At 40.7% G+C, this 23,294-nt stretch overlaps 1 protein-coding gene across 12 annotated transcripts in view; it reads right to left on the bottom strand.

The window, feature by feature from the left end:
- PCDH15 (protocadherin related 15) overlaps positions 1 to 23,294 on the bottom strand; it is a 738,374-nt gene that overhangs the window by 39,373 nt on the left and 675,707 nt on the right. For all 12 annotated transcript variants that reach the window (XM_040563492.1, XM_040563503.1, XM_040563491.1 and 9 more), the window contains 2 exons: positions 9,953 to 10,168; positions 6,461 to 6,549 (listed from right to left, as the gene is read on the bottom strand). In XM_040563492.1, coding sequence (XP_040419426.1) covers positions 6,461 to 6,549; positions 9,953 to 10,168 — 305 coding nt within the window. The remainder of the gene's footprint in view (positions 1 to 6,460; positions 6,550 to 9,952; positions 10,169 to 23,294) is intronic.

The following is a 23,294-nucleotide window of genomic DNA, read 5'->3' as shown; positions in this document are numbered from 1 at the left end:
GAACTGGGGTTTATTTCAAGCCTGAGAATATTGCTTCTTTATAAAACGCCTTCTGACAAGGATTATTTTTACTATATCACACAGAATACAAATGTGACACAAAGCATGCATCTGAGAAGGAAGTAGCAACACTGAGAGAATTTACTCTGTGTATAACAACATTAAATTATTTAGAAAACAACCCAGAGACAATGTCTTTATACCTAGTTACCCTAATCCTATAAAAGCATATTTCATTGTCCAATATAAAGGAAATTTGCTTTCTTACATACTACTGAAGTTTGTGGTGTGCTTATCATGCACAATCCCGTCCTCCAAAAACCCTACAGGCTCTCCGATCGTTTATTTCAGTATCATTTCCCCAGTTGCAGAAGGAACATCACGCTACGCTCACCCAAAGAGTAACACCTGGACACATCTGGACTTGGACCCAGAAGACTTATCTCCACATCTCAGCGCAAAAGGTTTCTTACTGCATCAGTAAGCAATTCCAAACAAAAGCAGAGGTTTACAGCTTTCTCCGAGAAGCCATGCGCTGCATTATGGAGCTTCAGAGACTGCACGCTGGCAGAGCAACGTGCGGTATTATTGGGGAGGAGATGGCTGAACCAGAGCCTCCCAGCTGACAGGGGAGCACCACATGGAAAGGCCAAAGCTGAGTAAGCTTTGGTCTTTATCAGCTAACTTAATAAAGCTTGCTTAACACCATTAGCTGTCCTGATCGCAGTGGAGTCTAAGATCAGCTAAGAAGCGGACTGGGCTCTGTTAGCACCACACACAGCTACAGCCACGGGACGAGCGTTCTCCAAGCAAAGCCCGACACAGTGTGGGTATGAAATACAATGTGGCCACTTGGAGGCAAATGTCACAGTCGCTAATCTCATTATCAACTTGCTGATTTTGCAATTTGCTTTAGAAAGAAACAATGCAGGACACAGAATTCAAAGGGGAAAAGGCAGAGGAGGGGTGGGCTCAGCTGACAGCATCAGAGAGTGCCAAGGCAAAGCACACGGCGGCTGTGGCAGGAACTGCGGCTCACAAACGCTTTGACCAGGGGAGGAAAGCCACTGCCAGCTGCACAGTGCTTAATAGACAGCTCCGCCACCACCTCAACATGCAAGTCGACTCTGCTGTAATTTTAGGCATAATTCAGCCATTATGTCGCAAAAAACATAACGCAAGCAACAGAACCGTACTTCTCCTATGTGCAAACTACCAAGCCTGTGTGATTTCTACACTGCAACCAAATCCAGCAGAAGACACAGGCTCATTTTCTACTAATTCTTGGAGCAACGACAAAACAAACAAACAATAAACCATTTGGTTGAAGGTTTTAACAACTCGACTACCTTTGGAGGCAACACATTTCCAAACAAGCATCTCTAGGGTGGCGCACCCAAGGGGGAGCTGTGTCTGACTTCACTGAAGGTGCCAAGAATGCTGGCTTCCTGCTGATGTCTCCTGACATCCAATTCCATTATGTGCAGCCACATTTTGATAAGTACGTTGCATTTCAAAGGCATTCACTCACACTTCTGATTACTGAACGTACCGTCATTCTATCAAAAAAGAAAGAGGGGACAAAGAAAATACAACGCCACGCACAAATGCCACAGAAAGTGGCACAGAAAGTCGACTCACGTCGACTGCCCCTTTCAGATGCCACCTACTGGGTTCTGCGAGCAGGATGAGAAAACACCATATGCCATTCCGTCAACAGCAAGAGAAGGGGAGTGATCTGTGTTCCAAAACCTTTCCCTAAAGAAGGGACTGTGCATTGCAGCTCCTATATATATTATGTAGTATAAGTACACATAAAATTAAACACAAAATATACATATGTTATATGATTCATTATTTATAGCAATACATCTTGCTACAGTATATATTACGACATTGTATTTAAATAGACCACACTTTCCACGTTGCAAAGGAAAGCTGGCACTTCTTTAAGAAATGATGGCAGTCAACTTTATATATAGAAACTATTAAGTCAGCAGCCTGAATTGAATGTCTGTATTCCAAAATGCTCTCTCACTATATCTCTGAGGATCAGCACTTGCTTTTACATCCGCATTTTCTAACAAAACTTGACTGGTCACTTCTATATTGTTCTTGAGGTTTGAGTGGGGAATTTCTGTAGCTATGGAAGTACTCCCATCTTCTAAGCATTAAGGTTTTAAAGGACTGCAGCCTGCAACGGGCCAGAGGGAAAGTCGTCTGGAATTATCACATGTGCCATTTCCAGCAATTCTGTCTTGAAAACTTAGGGAATAACATCTATTAAGATATACATGACACAAACGAACATCAGAAGACAAAAGGAGGGCTCAGATTCCACTTCCAGCGGCAGGTCTTGCCAGTAGTGTGCATGAACCTGAATTCCCCAGCCCAGGAGAGGCGAAAATGCTCTCTGGAGCAACACAGAGAGAAGGAATGTTCAAAAGCTCATGATGTTAAACTAGGACAAACATTTTGGGGCCTCTGCCTTTGCACAAATACATGAAGGTTGCACTGGGACTTCTCTCAAATGAAACCAGAATAGAGAAACAGGGCATTGCCACCAAGACCACGCTGAAAATAAAGGAGACTATGGGAATCTCTTGATGTGGGAATGTCAACATTTCAGTGCTCAGATAAATTTACTACATAACTTGTTAGTAAACTGTAAAAACTATTGTTGTATCTATGCACTTCTATTTGAAGTACAAGGGGATTCCACCTCTTCTCCAATGAATGACTCCTACAACCTTGGAGGTTTTCTTCATGTGGACAGAAAGTAACCTCCCTTCTTTCCATGCTCACTCTTCACTAGAGTAGAAGGAAGAACATGGGACACCTTTTATTTTGATTTTTGAAAGCAAGGAGACGATCCTCATGTGGTTCTTCAACAACTCCAGTACAGTACACTTGATGTTTGTAACACCTATGGGATGAAACACGTCTCTTCTGGTCATGGGGCCTGTCTGAATTAAGCTAGAGTTGTAAGTTGCAGCCATGTGAGGACCAAAGAACTAAATGGTCTGACAACAAAGTTGGCCATTTTGTTGTGGATGAAGTCTGTTCCTTCTTTGCCCAACAAGTAAGCACTCACACAGCAACACGGCCATAGTTAAAGAAAAGTGCCCCCAGATATGCTGTCTGCCTTCACCAAGAGGTCTGAAAGACAGGAACACGCACTGAATTTTCTACTAAGCCTCACTCCATTTTCTCTGTCACCAGCAGCAAACATAAATAGACCCATCTGAACAGTCATAATTGAAGTGGGTGACAGAAATGGCAAATCTGACATTGATGGGCAGTCCAGAGGATATGGAAAGCACGTTGATGAAATTAAAGCAGCTGCAGGAAAACCGAGGTGCTTCCTGAATGACTGCAAAGGCTCGTGACACTATCAGAAATGTCAGCTAAAGACATACCCATTTTCCCTCTCGAAAAGCCCAAACTCCTAAGCCAAACCAATAGCGATGTTTTAAATCTTTTCTTTTATGCTGCACTACTTTTATTTGGGCCATTAACCAACATACATCTTGGGCTATGCTGAGTAAGCTTTTCCAGTGTGCAAGAACTGAATTATGTATTTCTCAATAGCGTGTAACCGTTCTCTACTGAAAGATAGAGGCAGCTGGGGAGAATCTGTTATAACTTGCTCTCCAAAGTCGTTTAAATCACTATTTATTTTGGGGGGAAAAATCACCATCATTTCAAAAATGACCAACTACACACTTTCTTAACATACCCAATCACCAAAGCATTGCAATTGGTAGTTAAATCTTATATTTTCAGAGCTTAATATTTACTATCACTCCACTGCCAAAAAAAGGAAGACGGGAACGAGTTGAATAACCACTGTTGTGACCAATTTTGTTAATGATAGTCTTTTTTCTGTTAATGAATTACCAAGTGTTCAAATTTCATAAATTAATGCATTACTTGAAATAGCTCAGAAAGCTCTTCAGACAAGAACACTTTAGCCTGAGAAGGTCTCTAACTTGATAATTTTCTCTTTGCCTATGATTCCATATAATGCATGAAAACAATCACAAATTCCTAGTATTTCGTTTTTATGTTCTGCATAAATAATTACAACTTTTGTGAAAACAGGGAGATAACATTCCTATAAACCTTAGGAAGAAAATCCAAGAAATCTGAAGAGGAAAATGACATAAATAAGTTTCTGTGTGAAAAAAAACCTACACATATGCAGAAGAATACATGAAACTTCGCATCTGCAAGTATTTTCAAAAAAAAGAATGCAACAGGCTTCTCGAATAATGCTCATGTAACCTCTTGTAGCAAAAGTTGTATTTAAAAGCTTAACTTTAAAAGTGAAGTTCTTACATCATACTTATTTTTTGCCCTCACAGTCTTTGCAAACGTAAACTCTTCCCAAGCTTATCTTAAACATTCAAAATCCAGCCTATTTTATTTTTATACTCATTCAGAAGCTTCAATCACGGTGAAGTATTTACACATCTGTCAGAGACTTCCATGCACAGGGGCCAGAACAGCATGAAACAGTTCTGAAAAGACTTCTACCTGGCAGGAAAGGAATTGTTGGAGCACAGGGACTGAGAAGCATAGCTCTGGGCTGTTTTCCAAGACTGGGGCAGGCTGTGCCAGCCGTCCCTCCGGGCCCAGGAGGAAAGAACTGAGCGTATGGTTACAGCACAATTTATTGTTCAGGCTCTGAACACCACTGAGACCTGCTGGGAGCTGGAAACAAGCTGCTCCAGTGGTTGCAAAGGGAGATTTCTGTAGGGACAGTGAAGGGGCGAGAAGATATTTGCTCCTGCTGCTCTCGCCACGCTGCCCACTGTAGCACTCACGCTCAGCCCCCCAGCATGTCTCATGCAGCCGACACTCTTCACTCCAGCCAGGCTTGTTTCACCCCATTTTCAAACTGCCCTCCATAAAAGCTGTATTTTGATGGTGGCTTCTTTGGCTCCGGTATAGTCCAGAACTGGGAGGATCTCAAACACAGCCTAAGTCCCAAGCACTCTTCTAAGATCTGTGCTGTGGCATATAGAAAAATGGTACAGACACGTTCATCTTCTGCACTCAAGAAAATAGAAGCCCAGGAACGCTACAAGAGAAATTTGTGTACAGCGCAGCATGCTAAGGTCAACTTGAAGGCTTAGGAAAGCAGGAGTAAACTTTTCCTATTACTGTCAATAAAAGTTATGTTGTTCTTCATCTCTCCAGCCAACATCAACACCTGACACTTTCTGAAAGTTAGATCTTAGTGTTAAGCAAGCAGACTTGTGTATTATTCATAGCTCTAGGAAATGGAGTCCCTGAGAGCTCAGACTATTACCTGAACAATTTAACAAGTGTTTTTGATGTTACAGTCGATCAGAGCTACCTTAACCCTGGCTTGAAGCAGAGAGGAAAGGGGGATGTACTAAGTATCCAAAAGTTAATCTGTTGATTATTTTTTCCTAGCCCAGAGAAGACATGAGACATTTAGATAACACACTTCTTTTTCAGCGAGCGATTATATCATCAACCCTAATGTATTTCAAGTTCCATGGAGCTGTAAAGGCGTGACAATAGGATGTAACAGAACTGTGGAAATCTGAGAAATATCATTCGTCACGGACAGACTACACTGATGGAAGAGTGCCCAAATGTTTGTAATCACCTGTAATATTTTCTTTCCTGTATGTCTAATTCGTGGTTATATGCCTAGTGACATATAGATAATTATCTTTGCCTTTCAAAAGGAAACCAAAACTGAAAACCTGACTCCTGGAAGCTGTCACTGATGTGGCATACGAGCACTATTAAAACATTTTACCGAAAGGATTTTTGCTAGCTTCCAAGTATGATAAAATACCTTGCCTTGACTGCAAAGCATTAATGTTTCCAATTACCTGTACCCCCATCACAACATTATATGCCTGCTAGGCTTCAATAATGACACCCAGTTTTTTTGTTTGTTTGTTTGTTTTTTGCAATTATTATTTTATGTAATGTTACTGGCATTAATTGTACCAATATAAATTTTCTAAACTCTGCTTTCCCTTACAGCTATGTACCCAAATAAAACCACAATGAATCCATACACCTCAACGGCACACACTGCCTCAATCTTCTGGAGCTGTGCTTTATTCATTTCACATCCTGGATTTTGACCAATGCATGTTCTGTCATCAGTGCTTGGAGGCTCCACTATGCTCTGAGGGGCAGCTCTGAACGTAGTTTGAGCCTGCAAAGCAGGCAAGTATACAAGCAAAGAAGTGCTGTATCTCTGCCCCCCTCGGGAGGAGGGGCAAAATGCAGATTTGGGGGGCCAGTGTCATCACCCAGCTGGTTGTGCTCCCCATCAAAATACTTGCTTATTTGCAAGCCTTGTGGCAAGAAAAGCAGATCATGACACAGAAGGAGCACTTCTTGCTGAATCTAAACACAAAACCAGTGAATTGTCTGATATTTGTAGAGTAAGTAAATTTGTTACCCTATGAGTTGATCTTTGTTTTGTTCCACAAGGGTGGGAGGAACATTAGAGACGATGACTTGCATATCCAACTGATTGACCACAGAGACCTGGAAATAAAAGAGTGAAATTCATTGGCACTTCCACATCTAACATCCTCCCTGTACAAACAGAATGGAATAATTACTTTCCTGCCTTCACTGCCATGCCCTGATGTACCGATGTCTCATTTAATTCCAGAAAAAGATAGTTGGGAAACCTTGCTTTGCTTGGCAGCCAATATCAATAAACCGCAACGAAATACTTAACCAGAACTGTTAACTGCAGACCTGCATCAGAATTTTATACATATCTGGGGAGAGGGAGCCCATGAAGCTTGTTTGTCATGGTTTAAAAATTTACTTATAGCATTCACGAATATCCCACATGCCATATTCAAAATCACTTATTACCATCTCAGTATCTTTTATGACTTGACAGAAAGATCCAACCTTGGAAACATGCAATTTACACCAATGTAAATGCAAATACCAGATTAATTCAACTAAATCTAATGGTACTTTGTTAGAAAATTACATTGCTCATCTATTGTGATTGAAGTACTCTGTGCAAGTTTTTATTTCATTCTCCAATTTCTTTATCTTCTCCCTCTATATGGGATAAAATATCTCTGATCTGCATTTTCTACTACAAAGGCAAAGCAACTCCTCTGTTTCTCAGTGGCAGGTTGGACGGTGAGTGTGCAGAAGGGACTACAAGCATGGATCACGTTCAGCACAGCTGGCAAACTCTGCTTCACATCTCAATCTAGTCTCCTTGAGCTATTTTTAGCGTGATCCCAAGAAAAAGCTGCCTTCGGGCAAAACGGCTGCATGCTTCCCCCCTCTCCCCCCCCCCCCCATTTTTTTTTCCTTTTGCTCTCTCTACACAAGCACAACCAATCTCCCCTCAGGTTGTGAAAAGAACAGTTACTTCCCCAAAAGGTGGAAAAAATAAAACATTTCTTAAAATCTGGTTCATGTTCATATAGGCATGACAGTAAACATCATGTCCCATATATCATGTCTCTGTAGATGATTCTGGAGGTAAAATTGGAAAAATACGTAGGACAATGTTAGAACAGATAAATTTAAAAATCAGTTATCCAAATTAATTCTAAAATAAAGAACAACAACTACTTTTCATAAGAGAAGTCTGAGTGCTGTAAGCGCTTCAGTGGACGAGCCATAATATACTTTCACATCAAACACTGATTCACCAGCTTTGAAGCTTAATTCAACTTTAAATATTTAAATGTTCTTCAAATGTCATCAGACACACTGATCGGAGTGTACAGACTTCTTTGTGAGAAATACAGAATTATAATGAACTCAGATTTTAGGCTATGATTACTAAAAGGAACTCTAAAGCTAGGAACAGTTTAATATAATTAACTATATTACACAATTCAATCAATCACTGTGCACCTATTTACTGAGTACTGCATAAATGTAACCAAAAAGCAACAGTTCTTTTGAAACCTGAAGAATCACAATTATGATTTCTCATTCATGTACAAAAATGAGAATAAAAACACATTCATGACAAGCTACAGAAAAACAATAGTGTGGAAAAAAAAAACAAGAAAGAGTTAAGGTTTCCATAGTAACACTTGTGTACCATACACATTTGTAAAGATCTTTATTTTTTCAATTACTGATTTTTCCTTTTGATCTTGAAGCTACAATAGAAAATTTCATCACATCGAGCCAAATTGTAGGCGTCTACCTTGAGCCACCCTGCCAGTCCCAGGCAGCAGGACCAGCCCCTGCAGCATGAAGACATTGTCCCAGCAGATTTGGCACCTCATGCTGCTCACAGAGCACTGCCAGGGCTCCGAGGCACTGTCCTGGCCTTCATTCTGGAGAACACCTAGCTCTGCCCACGTTCCTTGCTGAGCTGTCCCTCTGGTGTTTCTCCTCCTCTTCTCCCTAGATCTGCTCCCAGAGCAATCCTAACTTCTTCCCATACATCTCATCCTTTTTCACACGAGCAATTAGTTTCATTTCTCTTACCTACACACCTTGAACTTGCACTGAAAGCGGTTACACCTCCCGGTCTGACCTCCTGACACCACACAGTGACCTATGACAGTGGGATAACTTCTGTTTAAACTACAAAGCCCAGGAACAGCTTGGTCTAGTTAGAAAGGATCTTCATGTATGGATCATGCTCAGGGCACACCCAAACTTTCATGTTCCAGTGGTATCCATCTGTAACTGTACCTACAGTGACAATAAGCTCTCACTCCTTGCTCAAGAACAGTGTCTCGGAGTGCCCATCACTCACTAAGACAACCTAAATATGCCTCTATAAATTAATGAGACAAACTTCACTTTCTAATTTTAATGTCAATACCTTTGGGCTATATTTTAATCTAGTATCACCACATAAACTGCATGAGAATGCCCTATCATTTTGAGAGGTCAAGCATGAGGATATCATACATTATGTTTATTTGCTGAATTCCTGCATAACTCAATATACCAAGTATTACGGCTATCATCTGTATCATTTGACAGTGTTCCCATGAACTAGATAATGTACTTCATCGCTATGACATTATGCTAATATTAACCCAATCCATCAAGTTATATAGGCTTTAAAGAAATTTAGCTTTGATGGTTTCTGTGACTGACTAAGTCAATGTCCTTTACTCGGCACAAAAAATGAGCTCAGTGTCTGAAGTTGGTCCCATTTTTGAAACATTGCTTTCCTGAAAACTTAAAGTACAGTCTTAGACCAAAATTATTCCTTTCATCTCACTCCCAGACATGAGCAACTAACACATGGCAACCCTGGCTTTCCCCAGTCTTCTTTCTGAGCCTGTTTGTTCAGCTCTTTGCCTGCACTGCAAACCAGATACATCAGATCTAACAGCGACCCAGAAGCTCTGCAGTAACCTTAACACAGAGCACAGCCCAAGTTAGCAAGATCCAAGTTAGCAAGATTTTAGCTTGACTTATTAATTGGCGCTTAATGCCATATTAATCCTTCTTAACCCACAGCTTCCAAACAGGAGCTGCCTGCACCTTGCCAGCTTAGAGGACAGGTGGAGAAGATCCCAAAATGCTTGTGTCTGACCACACAGATGTGACCTGTTTTATAATGGGAATGCAAAAAAAAAAAAAAAACACAAAAAAACAACCAAACAAAAAAAAACCCACAACTTTTATTCCATGTTTAATGCAAAGAATTAGAATCTACATTGAACCATTGACAATGGCTCTTTGAATAAATAAAACACTGAACATCATGTGGTAACTGAAATCAGTACCTCTACCATGAAACACGACGGAATGTTTCAGACAGTCATAAAAGCTTCTGATTTGAAAAAGCTTTATTTCAGCAACTTAAGGAGATCAAGTGCACTGTTTATGGTCTTCCTGTAGGTCTGCCTGAAATTAAACTTTATGTAGTGTTCAAATTTCCTCAACAATTATTACAAAAAGATAATGCCTGGCTCATACTTACAAGTACATCTGCTTTGCTGCTCAGTCCTTTTCCATAATTGTCAGTTGCAATGACCTGAAACTTGAAATAGGATCTTCTCATATTTTTGAGCAGCATAGCAGTTTTTATTAGCCCTGTGTAAGCTTCAATCACAAAACCTTCTTTACCATCCTTGATTGGAGGAATGATGAGCCTGTACTGCATGGCACTGTAATTCCCAGTGTCTTTATCATCAGCCTATTAGGGGAAAAAAAAAAAAAAAGAGAAACAGAAGCAAATAAAGTAAATATTCACACAAAGAATCATTAACCTTGTCCTTTAAATAAAGTTGCATATTGGTCCAGCAAATCTTTTCCACTGATGTTTAAAACATTAGATCCCAGAGAGTGGACATTGCTATTACTTTAAATGGTTCATTTAACTTCACAGCATACAGCTCTGCTTTTCCAGCAATTTCTTTTTCCTATGTTAGCTCTAAATTGTTGAAAAAAGGACTTTTCATGTCTGCAACAAACTGAACAGGTAAGAACAGTTGAACCCTGAGAAACAACTATTTCCAAATTCTTGGTAACAAATATTAATTATTTTTAAAAAAAGCCATCAACACACACACACAGACAAGAATGTTCTTCCTCTTAGAGACTTTCTTCATTCTCACGCATTTAGCACATATTTTTGGAGTCTTTTTTCTTTTTTTTTTTTTTTTTTAAATCTTTGAAGTATCCCTGCAGTGCTGCACAACAGACATGGGGGACAGACCTAGTGGAGGACACAAAGCTGTCCTAGCATTGCTGAATTGCTGCAGAAGTAGGACACAGTCCTGCCATCAATTAGGCAGCCCCAGGAGCTACATTTCAACACCCACCTTATGCCTGACAACCCCATTCCAGTCTCTCCAGACCTACTCCTTCACACAAATCATGCTCCAGTTCAAAAGGCAGTACCCATTTTCTGATAGAAGTGTTTCTGCAGACCCTTACAATGCTTTTGTGTGCTTTATCTAGGAAGAAGTCAGAAAGATGGCAGCTAATTACTGCCGGTACCTTTGCCTACTCACTAGGCTTGGGCACTGCCTCAGCAGCTGGGACACTTCAGCATCTATTAGCAGGCTTTTATCAAAATACTGGCACAACTTCTTAAGTCTGTGGCCTCAGCTAACGTTGGAGAAAAAACACCCTTAACATCAAAAAGGTGCTGGTCTTTCTGTAAAATCCATAATTCATCATGACTTAAAAACAAAAACAACAATCAAAACCCACCCAGGGTTTATGGCAGTGTTAAGAATTTGTTTACCATGATACGCAACAGTCTGTCTAAAAGGCATTATCTGTGCAAGGTCATTAAGCCTTTGATAGATGGCCATTAATCATCATTAATTGTTTTCTCACCATTGCTGAACAAAACCTGGAAGGTGGAAATTTTTCAGAACTTCTATTTTATCTTTATTTTCGGTTAATTTTCAGGGAGTATCAGTGATGACATGTAATAAGCTACGCAGCATAGCACGATGCTATCAAGAGATACACATGCCAGATGGGTATCAATGGATCCAGGTACTCCACGCTGTATGTGCTTTCCATGCTACCCTGACTGCTCTCAGGCCAGCTGGAAGAGAGAACCACAAAGAGCTTAAGCTGTGACATCTGGGCTCCTTTAGCTGGAGGGAGCCAACACATTTCACACAGCACAGCAAGTGCTGCAGAAGCGCCCAAAAGAGCAGCTCCCACTGTGGCACTGGCTGCCAGGCCGTCCACCGCTGGGAGAGAACTTTAAAATAGTCCTTGCATCCTTTGTAAGGGTTTTGTTTTCCTCTGAATTGACAAAGGTTTAGCTGCCTTGGCTACAAGAAGCGGAAATACAAACTGTGATAAAGTTTTTTCGTTCTGTAGTTCTATAGCTTTTTTATGCCTTTTAAAATCAAGATCACCACCTTATGGGCGATCTCAAACACCTTTATTAGTGTTTTCAGGAAACACAGGGAAGGTTAAAAGCTTTCTGAAATTTACCCCGCTCTGTCAGTCACAAGGTAAAGAGATCGGCGAGCTCTTTGATCGGCGAGCTCTTTGAGAACCGTCCTGCTATCCAGCTGCCACAGGTAAACAACCCCAAACCATCACAGAGACAGCAGACAGGACCTTGACAGCTGCATTTTCAGAACCAGGCTGCTTTTTGGCTTTCCTTTTGACAAGTAAATTGCTGCAGGAACAAATAAATGTGAAAGTACGCTGTAAGACACAAGTAATTGAGGAAGTGGCTGTATCTAAGAATTGGGTTGACAGACAAGTGCTAACAGTCCTCACCATCTGAGTGCTGACAAGTCAGGGCTCAGCACCGAGTTCAGGTCAGCCCTCGTATGAAGAGCACAAATGCCTAAATTACAAGAGGGGCTGCACAGATTCTTCAAGCAACCACACCGACCTCACTGACCTAATCTGACTCTTATTTCCACCGCAGATCCATTTTATGCATTCTGAGATCAGCATGCTGTGGTGGGATGACCTTGCCTGGGTGTCAAACACCTGCCCTGCCATGCTCTCACTCGCTCTCTTCAACAAGAAAAAGGGAGAAAAGATGGAAAAGCTTGTGTGGGGATCAAGGTAAAGACAGGACAATGACTTGCCACTTACTGTCACAGGCTAAGCAAACTTGATTTGGGGGAAATTCAATTAATTTCTTGCCATTTTTTGCATTCAGACTGGCTTCTCAGTGCTATTTGGATCAATTTTGTCAATGTATTTTAAGAAAGCTTTATACCTCTCATGTATTCAAAGATGAGATCAGAAAGCCTCTGCCTGTAGCAGCAGGGGAACCTGAATACGCACAAAATAACATTTTGTACAATCCATACAGAAGACCACCTATGTGCTGCCCAAGAGACGAGAAACATCTTTGGAAACAATGTCATGGGGATGCAGAGCAGCGAACCTTTTAAAATAATCACTTCATTGCTCCATACCAAACAAATCACTGTGTGCACGCATCTAAGATCAGGTAAGCACAGCTTGTACGACATCGCTTAGTTTAAAGCCGTGAACAATACAGAAAAGGCCAGCTTGGGAAAAAACACTGGCTCATCCACACTCAGCTTTGCATGTTTGATTACGGGGCTAAGAAAATAAAAGTCCTCTAAAGCTCACGTGGCACGTGCTTTGGCACGCGTGAGCACCATCTGATCTGGCTCCTTGGGGTCTTTGCCGTAGTGAGACAGGATTCACAGCGACTGCCCTGCTGGCTGCCAGTGGCTCCCTGGAGGTGCCCTGCAAGGTGGGCATTACACTCTTTCAATAAAAAGCCAATTTCTTTGTTAAAATGGATTTATTACATTGGTTCAGTTGAGCAATGAGCCTATCACTTCTTTCATATTAGTAAACTCTACTTCAATAGAAAGACACGACTTTTAATGGTGGTTTGTTTCGGTGACAACAGAAGTCAATTTCACCTTCAATATTTCCCGCTTGTATGTGTGCTACTAAGGACAAACAAAATTTGGATCTAAATTAAGGTATCAGTATTACAGGCACAGACACTAAGTAAGTCATTCCTTCTGAACAAATGTTGTGACACTGATGTAATTGTTTAGAAGGAATGGTATGGTAAGTCTTGCCGCTGATTTTACTGAATGAAACTTCAGTGAAATAGGCATTTTTAAATTTTAAGCATGCAGCATCTCACATCCTGCAGTTCATATCTCCAAAGCTGGTAGACAGGCTGCAAGTTAATTTTCAGAAGTTATGAGAACTCAGTGGCACTCCAGAGAAATATACGGTCTCAGCATCACTAAAATTCAGGCTATTTTCATCTCAGAAACCATCTACATGCAGATGAGCAAAGCAGGTGCAAACAGCCTGAGGAACTTGGAAAAATCACCAGATTCCACTTTGAAACATTCTAACTTTTTATTTCCATTTCTTCCTTTTGTTACTGCTATTTCTGCTTAGATCAAACCTAACGATGACTTGGTGCAATGTTCAGTTAGTTGCGCAGGACCACCAGAGAGAGCTTGTGAGCTGCTGACATTCAGTACCAACTTCTTTAATACAGAGTGAGGATGTTTGCTATTCTTGTAATTTGTCCTGAAGGTAAATATTTTTGACACTTCATTAGGAAGAGATATATGGTGTCTCAAGAGTTACGTTATGACTGTCAAAGAAGAGAAAGAGCAATACTTAATCTTAATATCATAGCAGTATATCTTTCTTTTGTTATGTGCAGGAAATACAGATGTCTCCCAAATTCTGCTATGATTGAGTACTGATAAATATGTATGATCTTAGGAGTTACCAGGCCAAATTCAAGCCTCCTGTAATTAAGTACAAGCACACCCACATGAATGGAGTTTTGCTGGCACCTCCTCGTGCTGCCTCCAGCCCTTACCCTTCCTCTCCCATGGAGGTAAAGAAGCAGCTGAGGGGCTGTGCCTGCTCCCTAGCCCCTCCGAAAAAGCACATCGCACTAGCCAGGTATCAGCTGAAATATACTGCTCTAGGCCCTACCACTGAGGGTGTTTACCGCAAGGTTGTTAATGGCTATATTTTGTAATTTTATTGGCAGTTGTATCTCTTGGAGCAAAAAGACCAATAAGCCAAGTGTTCTTGGTGTCTTCATTTCCTACAGAGACTGCCAGCACAACCCACAGCAGGTCACTTGAAATGTTAAAACTCCCGGCTTTGCAGGGCAGCAAAGAGACGAACGCTGTCAGTGCAGGGTTCACTCTCAAATGAGCGATGTCTCATTTGGCCGAGGAATGCAACTTTAACTGGATGATGGGTACAGCTGCTTTGCTTCTGATAAAAAGTGCTTTTTACACATCAAATTTAGTATACTGCCTTAAAATGCAGAGGAAGCAGAAATGTACTTTGTTTGGGTTGTTTTTCACCTTTAGGGAGGGAAGAAACCTGTTTGCTCAAGTATGGAAAAAAGTAGGACTTGTATGTAATCACTAGAGCCTATTCAAGCTGCATATCTGGAAGACAAAAAATGAAAATGCACAAGCCCAAGTGACAGAGAAGACCCCTTTAGTAGTGCCCCTGTAACCAGTTATAGTTTGTGCTAGTTCATATGTCTGTTGCTAGTTAATTAATTGATAGAAGACGTGCACTGCATGTGAGCACCTCACAGCAGCTGTCCTTAGGGGCTTCCCAAACGTGCCACAGTTGAGAAGTGCAGTGGAAAGAGAGCTGTAAAGGAGGGTGAGTTCAAGGAGGGGATGTTAGCAGATGCCAAGATTCAGGTTTCTGAGGCACTCTGCAGCAAAATCAAGCTGAGGAACACACATGCAGAAGTGCTAGAGACAGGCAACAGTGCAAAAGAGCACAGCAGTGAAGAAATACGGGAAATGAAAAGAAGAGAGGAAAACAGCAAGAGCTACAACAAACACACTGGTTTAACATTCTGTAAATCACAAAGCAAAAATGCCTCCAAACCAGCACAACGGCAGATGTGGCTTCAGAACTGGAAATATTCAGCAATCTGTAAATTCCTACAAGCAAAAATGGTCTTGTTCTAAAAGCTATGTTACGTGCCAGCAACTGATTGGAAACAGTTAAATTTGCCATCTGCTTAGTGGCACTAAGCTGGGAAAAAAAAAAATAAACAAAAAACCAACAGCCCAGGCCCATTCATTTTACATGCCCTGTTAGCATCCTCAGGCTCATGATTAAGGGTGATCCTGGTAGGGAGACTGGAAAATATTTAAAATTAACAATTGCATTTAACTTTAAACAGCCAGTTTGAATTTAGCTCATGCTGATAATGATAAAAACTGTAATTGTCTGATGGCTATTCAATAGCTTCAGGAGTTACGGCTGACAGAGTTTTTAATGCTCATCCTGAACAAGCCACCACCAGACTTTTCAGCCCACTGGCAATTTTGGTGAAAGCATCAGGAGTGCTATTGGCACATGGCACTGCTTTCACAAGGCTCTCCGGGTGAGAGGGTAAGTGCCCGACCATAACGCTGTGGGTGTGCAGCCATGCAGTTGGGCCTCACGCTGTGATACCACCTGCAGGAATGTGCAGACTTGAGAAATGCAAACTAATCACCTTTCACGAGGGCTGTGCTGAGCCAAAGATGAATTACTTTATGCTTTAAAGGCATTATTTGCTAGGCATACTAACTAAAGGTACTACACCGAAGAGGAAAGGAGTCTGTTAAACCTGTCGCTGATCACTGCCCAGCCCACTCCGAATAAACCCCAGCTCCACAGAAACCTTTGCGAAATTCAGGCTGTAAGAATAAAAAGTGAATGACAGTTCATTTTTTCATTCACTGATGTCAAGATACTCAAGGTGTCCACATAGTTTTCATAGCATTTTCCTGCTGTGCCAAGAGCAGTCAGGGCTCAGTACAGCGGGTCCCCCTCTCCGTGCTGGGACACAGCAGCAATGCAGTTGATCCTCCATGGGATGGAGATGATCCAGCACCGTGTGTGCTCCAGGCTTACTCCCTGCTTCCTGCCCCACAGGAGTACCTTGCTCTGGAAAGCATGTGTAGGACTAACACATCTTAAAAAGTTAGAAAATAGCATAGCAATTGGAATCTTCTAATATTTAATTTCAAAAAAAAAATAAATCAAAGGGTGTTTCTGCTTTCCAGTATTCCATAGGTTTAGTGAATCTCACTTCACTTTAAGACCAACACACCTCTCATTTGGAAACAGGGAGGCACTACTAAACAAAGCACCCCAACAAAAGCAGCTTTGTCCAAATTAGTCCAAAATCAGTCCAAAATACTTCATAGTCCAATATCATTAATAAAAAAATAGGAGACAATCTAATTCGTGGAAAGAATTTGCTTTGGCCACTACACAAAATTACTGCAGTAAGAGCAAATGCTACTTCTTTTTCAAATCTAACGAACACTGCCAAAGGAAAACAGCAGTACTGTTTTTTATGGTAAAAAGTTTAGCGAGCCACCATATTGTCTAGAGATACGTTCTTTGAAGGAAATTACCTGTATGCTTGAAATTAGTGTAATATTATTCTTAGCAGGGCAAACAGCTTTCTGTCACAGGCCAGATGTTACAGCAGATGAGCATGTTTGAGGGTGTGCTGTTTTCACCGCAAATATGCTTCAAAGTCTATTCTTGCTTCTACCAAGTATGTTCTCTCCCTACAGATTATTCAGATTCATAAATCATATTTTAACTAACAAAGATGGCGACTGGCAAAGCAGTTCATTTTTTTTCCATAGAAGCTTTTCTCTGGTGCACGTGCAAAAGCAAAATTAGGAAAGGGAAAACTTTGTGTTTCACAGCAGAAAGCTGTCTCAAGGTGCCCAGGGCTGAAACTCACTCTCACAGAACCTGCCACTATGAAGATCTAGTTGTCATCCCAAGTAAAAAGGAAATGCCAAAAAAAATCTAGAGGTTATGAACATTAATAGAAAATAACTGGAGATTTAATATGGATAAATGTGTCTGGGCAAAAAAGGAGTCCCAGCATTCTCTCCATACGCAACAAAACCATACCCAGGAGTTTTACACATTTATTTTATCAATTGCTTTAGATCACTAGGCAATGGTTAAAATAGACTGCTTTCAAGGATTATGGCTAAATAAATTCCTGTTGTCCTGTGTGCGATTAGAGAAAAAAACATAGCATAAAATAGCTTTGTGTTATTTCACTGCTCCACACACTAAGACACTAACAGGAACAAAGAAGTTCCATCACGAAGCCTACCAGGAAGGGGCACACAATACACGAAAGGTTTAAAGTGAAAATCTGACCAACCGCATTGTAAGAATCAAGCTTCCTTAAGGACATAACCGTGTTTCAGATTTCACCAGCTCCTATCATCATCATCATCAAACCTCTCAGCTGGCTTCATATTAGAGCCATTTCTAGAAAATTAAAGTTACCCACTTCCAGACACTTTGGCTGACCGACATTTATTTTGGGAAGCCTTTTCCACAAACATCTTCAGTACAAAAATATCCCATAAACTCAGGAGTAAATCAGAAAAAGAGCTCATTTTCTTTATTAGAATTATGACCGCTGATATGTGTTCATTTGAATGCACTGCAACAACATTCGTGTAGAGAGATTAATACTGAAGAAGAAAATATTTAAAAAGAAAGGGCTAATAACACACCATTAGAGTGAAGCAAATTCCTGCTAGTAATTTCCCTAAAGATTGTGTAGGCTTTGTTTTTGTTTTCATAGAGCAGAATGGAAATGTTGTGTACGTGGCTAAAGCAAGTCTGGTCCTCTTTCTGAGAAGAAAATCAGTTAGATGAAAATACCAGTGGCAAAACAAAATAGCTAATTCTAATATGATGAAATGCATAGCAAATCTCAAACCACAGCATTCATAGGTTAGCAGTTATGAGTATTACACCTGTTTTTAATTAACACATTCATAACAAAAAGCATGACATGACCTTTAATCATGGAAATTGGCTCTCATATATGTTTAAAATTCTGGGGAAAAAAAAAGACCTGCAGAAAAGGTGAGAGAATGGAAAAGGTCATTGCAACACCAATCCCCACCAGGTCTGTCCAGCACCTGAAGCCTTGTGCTGAGCACCACCACAGCTGTAACTAAAGCATTGATCCAGATTGCTGTTCCCGCTGTCCCACCACTGCAGGCCTGGTTTCAATGGCCACAGAGTGGATGGGAAACCCAAATAACCAGCAACCAAGGCATAAAGCAGCTGTCCTACCACCAGGGCTCCCAGCTACCACGATTTCTGCAGAGAGCAGCTAGTTATCTTGAAGAAAATGGTTTAATGTGTTTTTAAGATTCCCAAATTAGGACACTCAAGCAGTCAAAATCACTCCAATCCTTTCTGTTCTGGTAAACCATGCTCATACAGAAGAACAGAAGTAACAGGAGCTTCCCACGGGAGGCGTTTCCTTAAGATTCCCCTCCTTCCCCATTTCTTTGCCTTTACTCCAGTTCAGCTGTGCTCTGGGGGCATTCAGGACTGCACTGCCAACATAACCAGGACTGCCTACAGCTGGTACACTGCAACCCCAGGACAACTCTGCCGGGAACCTCTCAGGCTTAAAATACAAGAAAGAAGCCTGCCAGTCAGCATATTTTTGAGAAAACTAGACTTAGGCCATTAATGGGGGAATCTTGTTTTTAGGATTATTTACTGATGCCAGGGTCCAGGTCAAACAATTCTCCAGAAACTCTTCAGAGGGGGTCGTGGTAGAGCATTAAAGTCTCTTTTGCTCAAGTGCTTTGATCTTGCATCAAAACATCACCCTGGACTCCAAAGATCTCATCCACATGTTGCACATCTTTGACAGGCCTTGGGTGAAATGAGCAGGCTAAAAAAGATGGCTGTGTGAAGCTGCTTGTACATTTGAGATGTGATAATCAGGCTCAGCTATCATTACAAGAGAAATGGTATTTAACACAGTTCCACATTTCCTGCTGAGCTATTAGCAATGAAAACATGGTATTTAAGATGCAAGGATAAAAGCCTCGGTTAAGAAGTACCATTTGAACAAATATATTCCTTTTATTTTTTTCTTATAGACATTAGCACTCATCAGCTTTCAGAGGACATTGACCTTAAAAGCAACCATCTTCCTGTAGAATAATTCATATGGCAGATCATTACCCAAATTTATTCTACCTGGAAGTGACTTTTTGATGCTTTGTAGCTTTCTTCTGAGATCAAGCTTCCTTTTTTACCTATTTATAGGAATCGTTCTGAAAATCTAGTGCAAGACAACTCATCACCCTATTCTAAAAGGATTTTACATTCAAATGAATATATTTAAGAGAGCAATTACAGCTGCCAGCAAAATTGCTGCACCTTATAGAGCTGGGAGAAGCAATCTATAGTATCTGCCTCAGTCACATATGTAACCATTTCCATGATGAGAGAAGTGTTTATCCAATACTTTATTGGCCTATTTGTCTCTAAATTCGATTTGTGTGTAACAGTATGTACTCAGTACTAGTTTTCTTCTCTCCCTGCATTTTGCTGTGTGTGTCTGGCCCCCAGCAGTTTATTTCTTACTGCTGGTGTCACTCACTAGGTTCTGTAGGGCATAATCAGTGCCCAGACTGGGGTGTCTCACAAAATATTTTTCAAGAGGGGAAAAACTGTGCTTTGATGGGAGGGGAGGAAATTTTGTGTAAGCCCCTGAATACAGAATGATTTAAGCAACTGGAGTTAAACATACAAATGTTCAGCAGTGGTATAGAGTTGTGACAAATGTATCTAAAAATGATTTACTTGAATAGCTGTATTAAAAATTAATGACTACAGCAAATCGTTAAGGACTCAAAGAGGAACTAATTGTGGTTTTTTAATGTGAAAGCTGTAGCTTTTGTGCAGGACAATAAAGCTTGTCGTCTTAATTTTATATAAATCGCACTCCTCGAAAACAAGCCATTCATATTTTCAAATATCATTGTACAAAGACACAGAGGTAACGTGGAATAACTTATTAAATGCCAAAATGAGACAGAACTGGAGATCTGCCTAGCTGGAGATGAGCCCAGTGGAGTGGCAGCATGACACTGATTCCCCAGGGCAAAGCCTGAGCAGAAATTACCCTGCACCCAGCCCTGGTTTCCCCTGGAAAAAAACAGGTGCACAGGTGGGAAGAATGCTGAGGGCACCTTCGCATATCCCTTGGCCTGGACAACTGCTGGAAGAGGCTGCTGCAGATCTCAGTGGGGTAGGGATCACCTGAGAATTTGGGAATAAACACAGCCATCAATCCTAGCTTGTGATGTAAGCACATCTTTGTATTGACGCCAACGTGGTTCCAGCATTTCCAACTATTTTTCTTTTTAAACTATTACAAAACTAGATATCTTTTTAGAAACTTAAAGTGTTACTTATATCTTGTTTGATGTAACAACCTCTGGAGTAAAGATATGGTGAATTTCTATGCAAATTGTAAAATAATTTCTGAATCTCCTTAATAACTACAGTGCTAGCCACCTAAAATATAGTACATCCTAGCTAACTCCTCTCAACTCATCTTTTTTTTTTTTCTTTCTTTTTTTTTTTTTTTTTAATCTCCTATTCAAAAAAGAGGGAAAATTGTATTAGCTTAAACTGCCACAAAATGCTACCTGCTGGCAAGTGCCTGCCACTGTGATTACTACGCTTAACTAATTTAATTACAGCAATGGCAAATAAAAAGCAGGCATACCCCGTAAATCACATCTAACTGCGGGAGCCATATCAATATCTAAACACCAGCCGTTCACATGCCTGCTATTAACCCAGCCCTCCACCAATCGTCTCCCAAGGCACTTCCACCAACAGTGACCGGATGAAGCCAACCTGCTTGCACAGGCCTGCTCCAGTTTCTTGGCAGGTAAGAGCCACTGCCTTAAAGCACCGTGTTAACACAGCTCCATGGTGTCCATAGGACCTCCCCACTTGGAAAGCTGTCCCAGTTTTGGCATGCTGAACTCTCTGTCAGTGCAACCCTGTTAGCATGATCTTCCCTCTTGCCCTCTGATGCCCAGTGCATTGTTGCAAACTTCAGGAAACGAAGACTGAAGATACCTGAACATAAGAAAGAAAGGTGAGGTGTTCACTCGAGCCCCCTACTAAAGCCACAAACAGGTTTGACCTGAGGCTTTCAGGAGAAAGGGAAAGATTCAAGATAAGTCTTGGCTTTCTGCCATGATAAATGGTAACAGAAACCAAACCACCACCTGGTGCTGGGCTTGACATGAAATTCCAAACCCTGATCTTCGGATGTAAAAGGCTTTAGGAGTTATAGGTACCCAGGTTATAACTTGTTACTTGTTTTCCTCCTTACAAAGGTCAGTTGCTGCCCATGCTCCTTGGGGGGACTACCTCCAGAGTCATTCCTGTAACCTTGAATGCCAACTCTCACACGTGATTCACCCTCCAGCTAGGAAATCTTGAATGCCTCTATAGTCCATATGCACGTTAGGGGTCCTAACTTCACATCTGGATCAATTCGACTCATTCTGATAGACTTTTTTAGCCCACTGGGTCACATGTGTTGTTTGTATTTTTAATTCTCCAGAAATCTCTGACTTTCACCTGCTTTATGCTCTGTAAGAATTGAGACATTTAATTCTTAATAGCTCTAGATTTTATAACTTCCTAATTCTGAGCATTTTGGGGCTAGGTTCCAGCACCAGCTGAGATAGTATTTAAGTTGCCCGTTCATTTAGGTGCCTCCTGCAGTATAATTGATCATCTACTCCTCTGAAGATGAAATCTGTAATTGGCAAAGTGTCCAATGCCTTCACTGTAGATGAGTTCCTGGAACAACGTGCCTGGGCTACTGTGAGACACCCTACCTCCTTTCCTTTCAAGTGTGTCAAAGGAAATGGTGGACTGTCATCAGTGGAGGTTCAGCTGACAATGCATTTTATGAACCATAGATGTCAACCTTGCATCTATTTTCCACTCAGGAAAATCACTACTTCTTGCAGAACAAGATTTGTATTTGCACAAATAAGCAAAGACCCAGACTAAAGAAAAAAAAGGTATACTTTTACTGAGGACAGCTTTCAGAGTTCAGAAGCTATTTTAAAACTAACTGGATCTTTCCCAGACAATTCAAGAGAAACATGTTCCGGTTGGTCATGAAAGTGACTGTTTCTTCATGGACATTTAGAACTGTTCTCATTGAGTGTATCTTTATCTGCCGAAACTAAAACCTTGCCAGAGTGAAAACTATGGCGTAAAAAAATCCAACACGGCCTATTTTATACTTGGTTGTCCTTGGAGATTACTTACTATTTAACATTGCCAGCAGCCTGTTATTCTAGTGGAGATAAAGTGATGAGAATACCACTGAAAAGAAAACGTAATACTGCACCAAAGATTCAGCATCACCCTTTGATATCCTGAACAAAAGTCCTGCAGTATTTTTTTTTTCTCAGATTCTTATGGTACTGCAACAGAAATGATGAAGGATTTGTTCACATTTCTCAAAGGCAGATCAAATGCTATCATCCCACCTGACTATAGAGATTTATTTCCTAGATTATTTCCTTGGAATTTTTTCTTGGATTATTTCCAAAATATTTCTTATTAAAACTTATCTACATGTAGCCATACATTTGTCTAAAGAGATATAAATTATTTCAATAAAAATTCAGAAGTTCCAGCTTCAGTCAGGACATACAAATCATTTTACATTTGACCTGTCAATTGCTTTTTCCAAATATGTTTGAACAGCTTTGAAATAAAGGAAAATCTGCCCTCTCAAAGTAATATTAATTATTCACAGTATTTTCTACAAGAAGGAAAGCCAACTATGTACTTAAAACATAATCCTTCTGCTACTAGTTTTCAGGTATAAATATTTAACATTATTCTACAGCAGAAATGGAAGAAACAACATTTTGGAGGTCTTCCTTACTAACTGCTAGAAATAATGAATAGCACGG

This window comes from Cygnus olor, chromosome 7 (genome assembly GCF_009769625.2).
Source record: "Cygnus olor isolate bCygOlo1 chromosome 7, bCygOlo1.pri.v2, whole genome shotgun sequence".
NCBI lineage: Eukaryota > Metazoa > Chordata > Aves > Anseriformes > Anatidae > Cygnus > Cygnus olor.
Note: the sequence above shows the minus strand (reverse complement) of the source record. Positions and strands in the feature narration are given on the sequence as shown.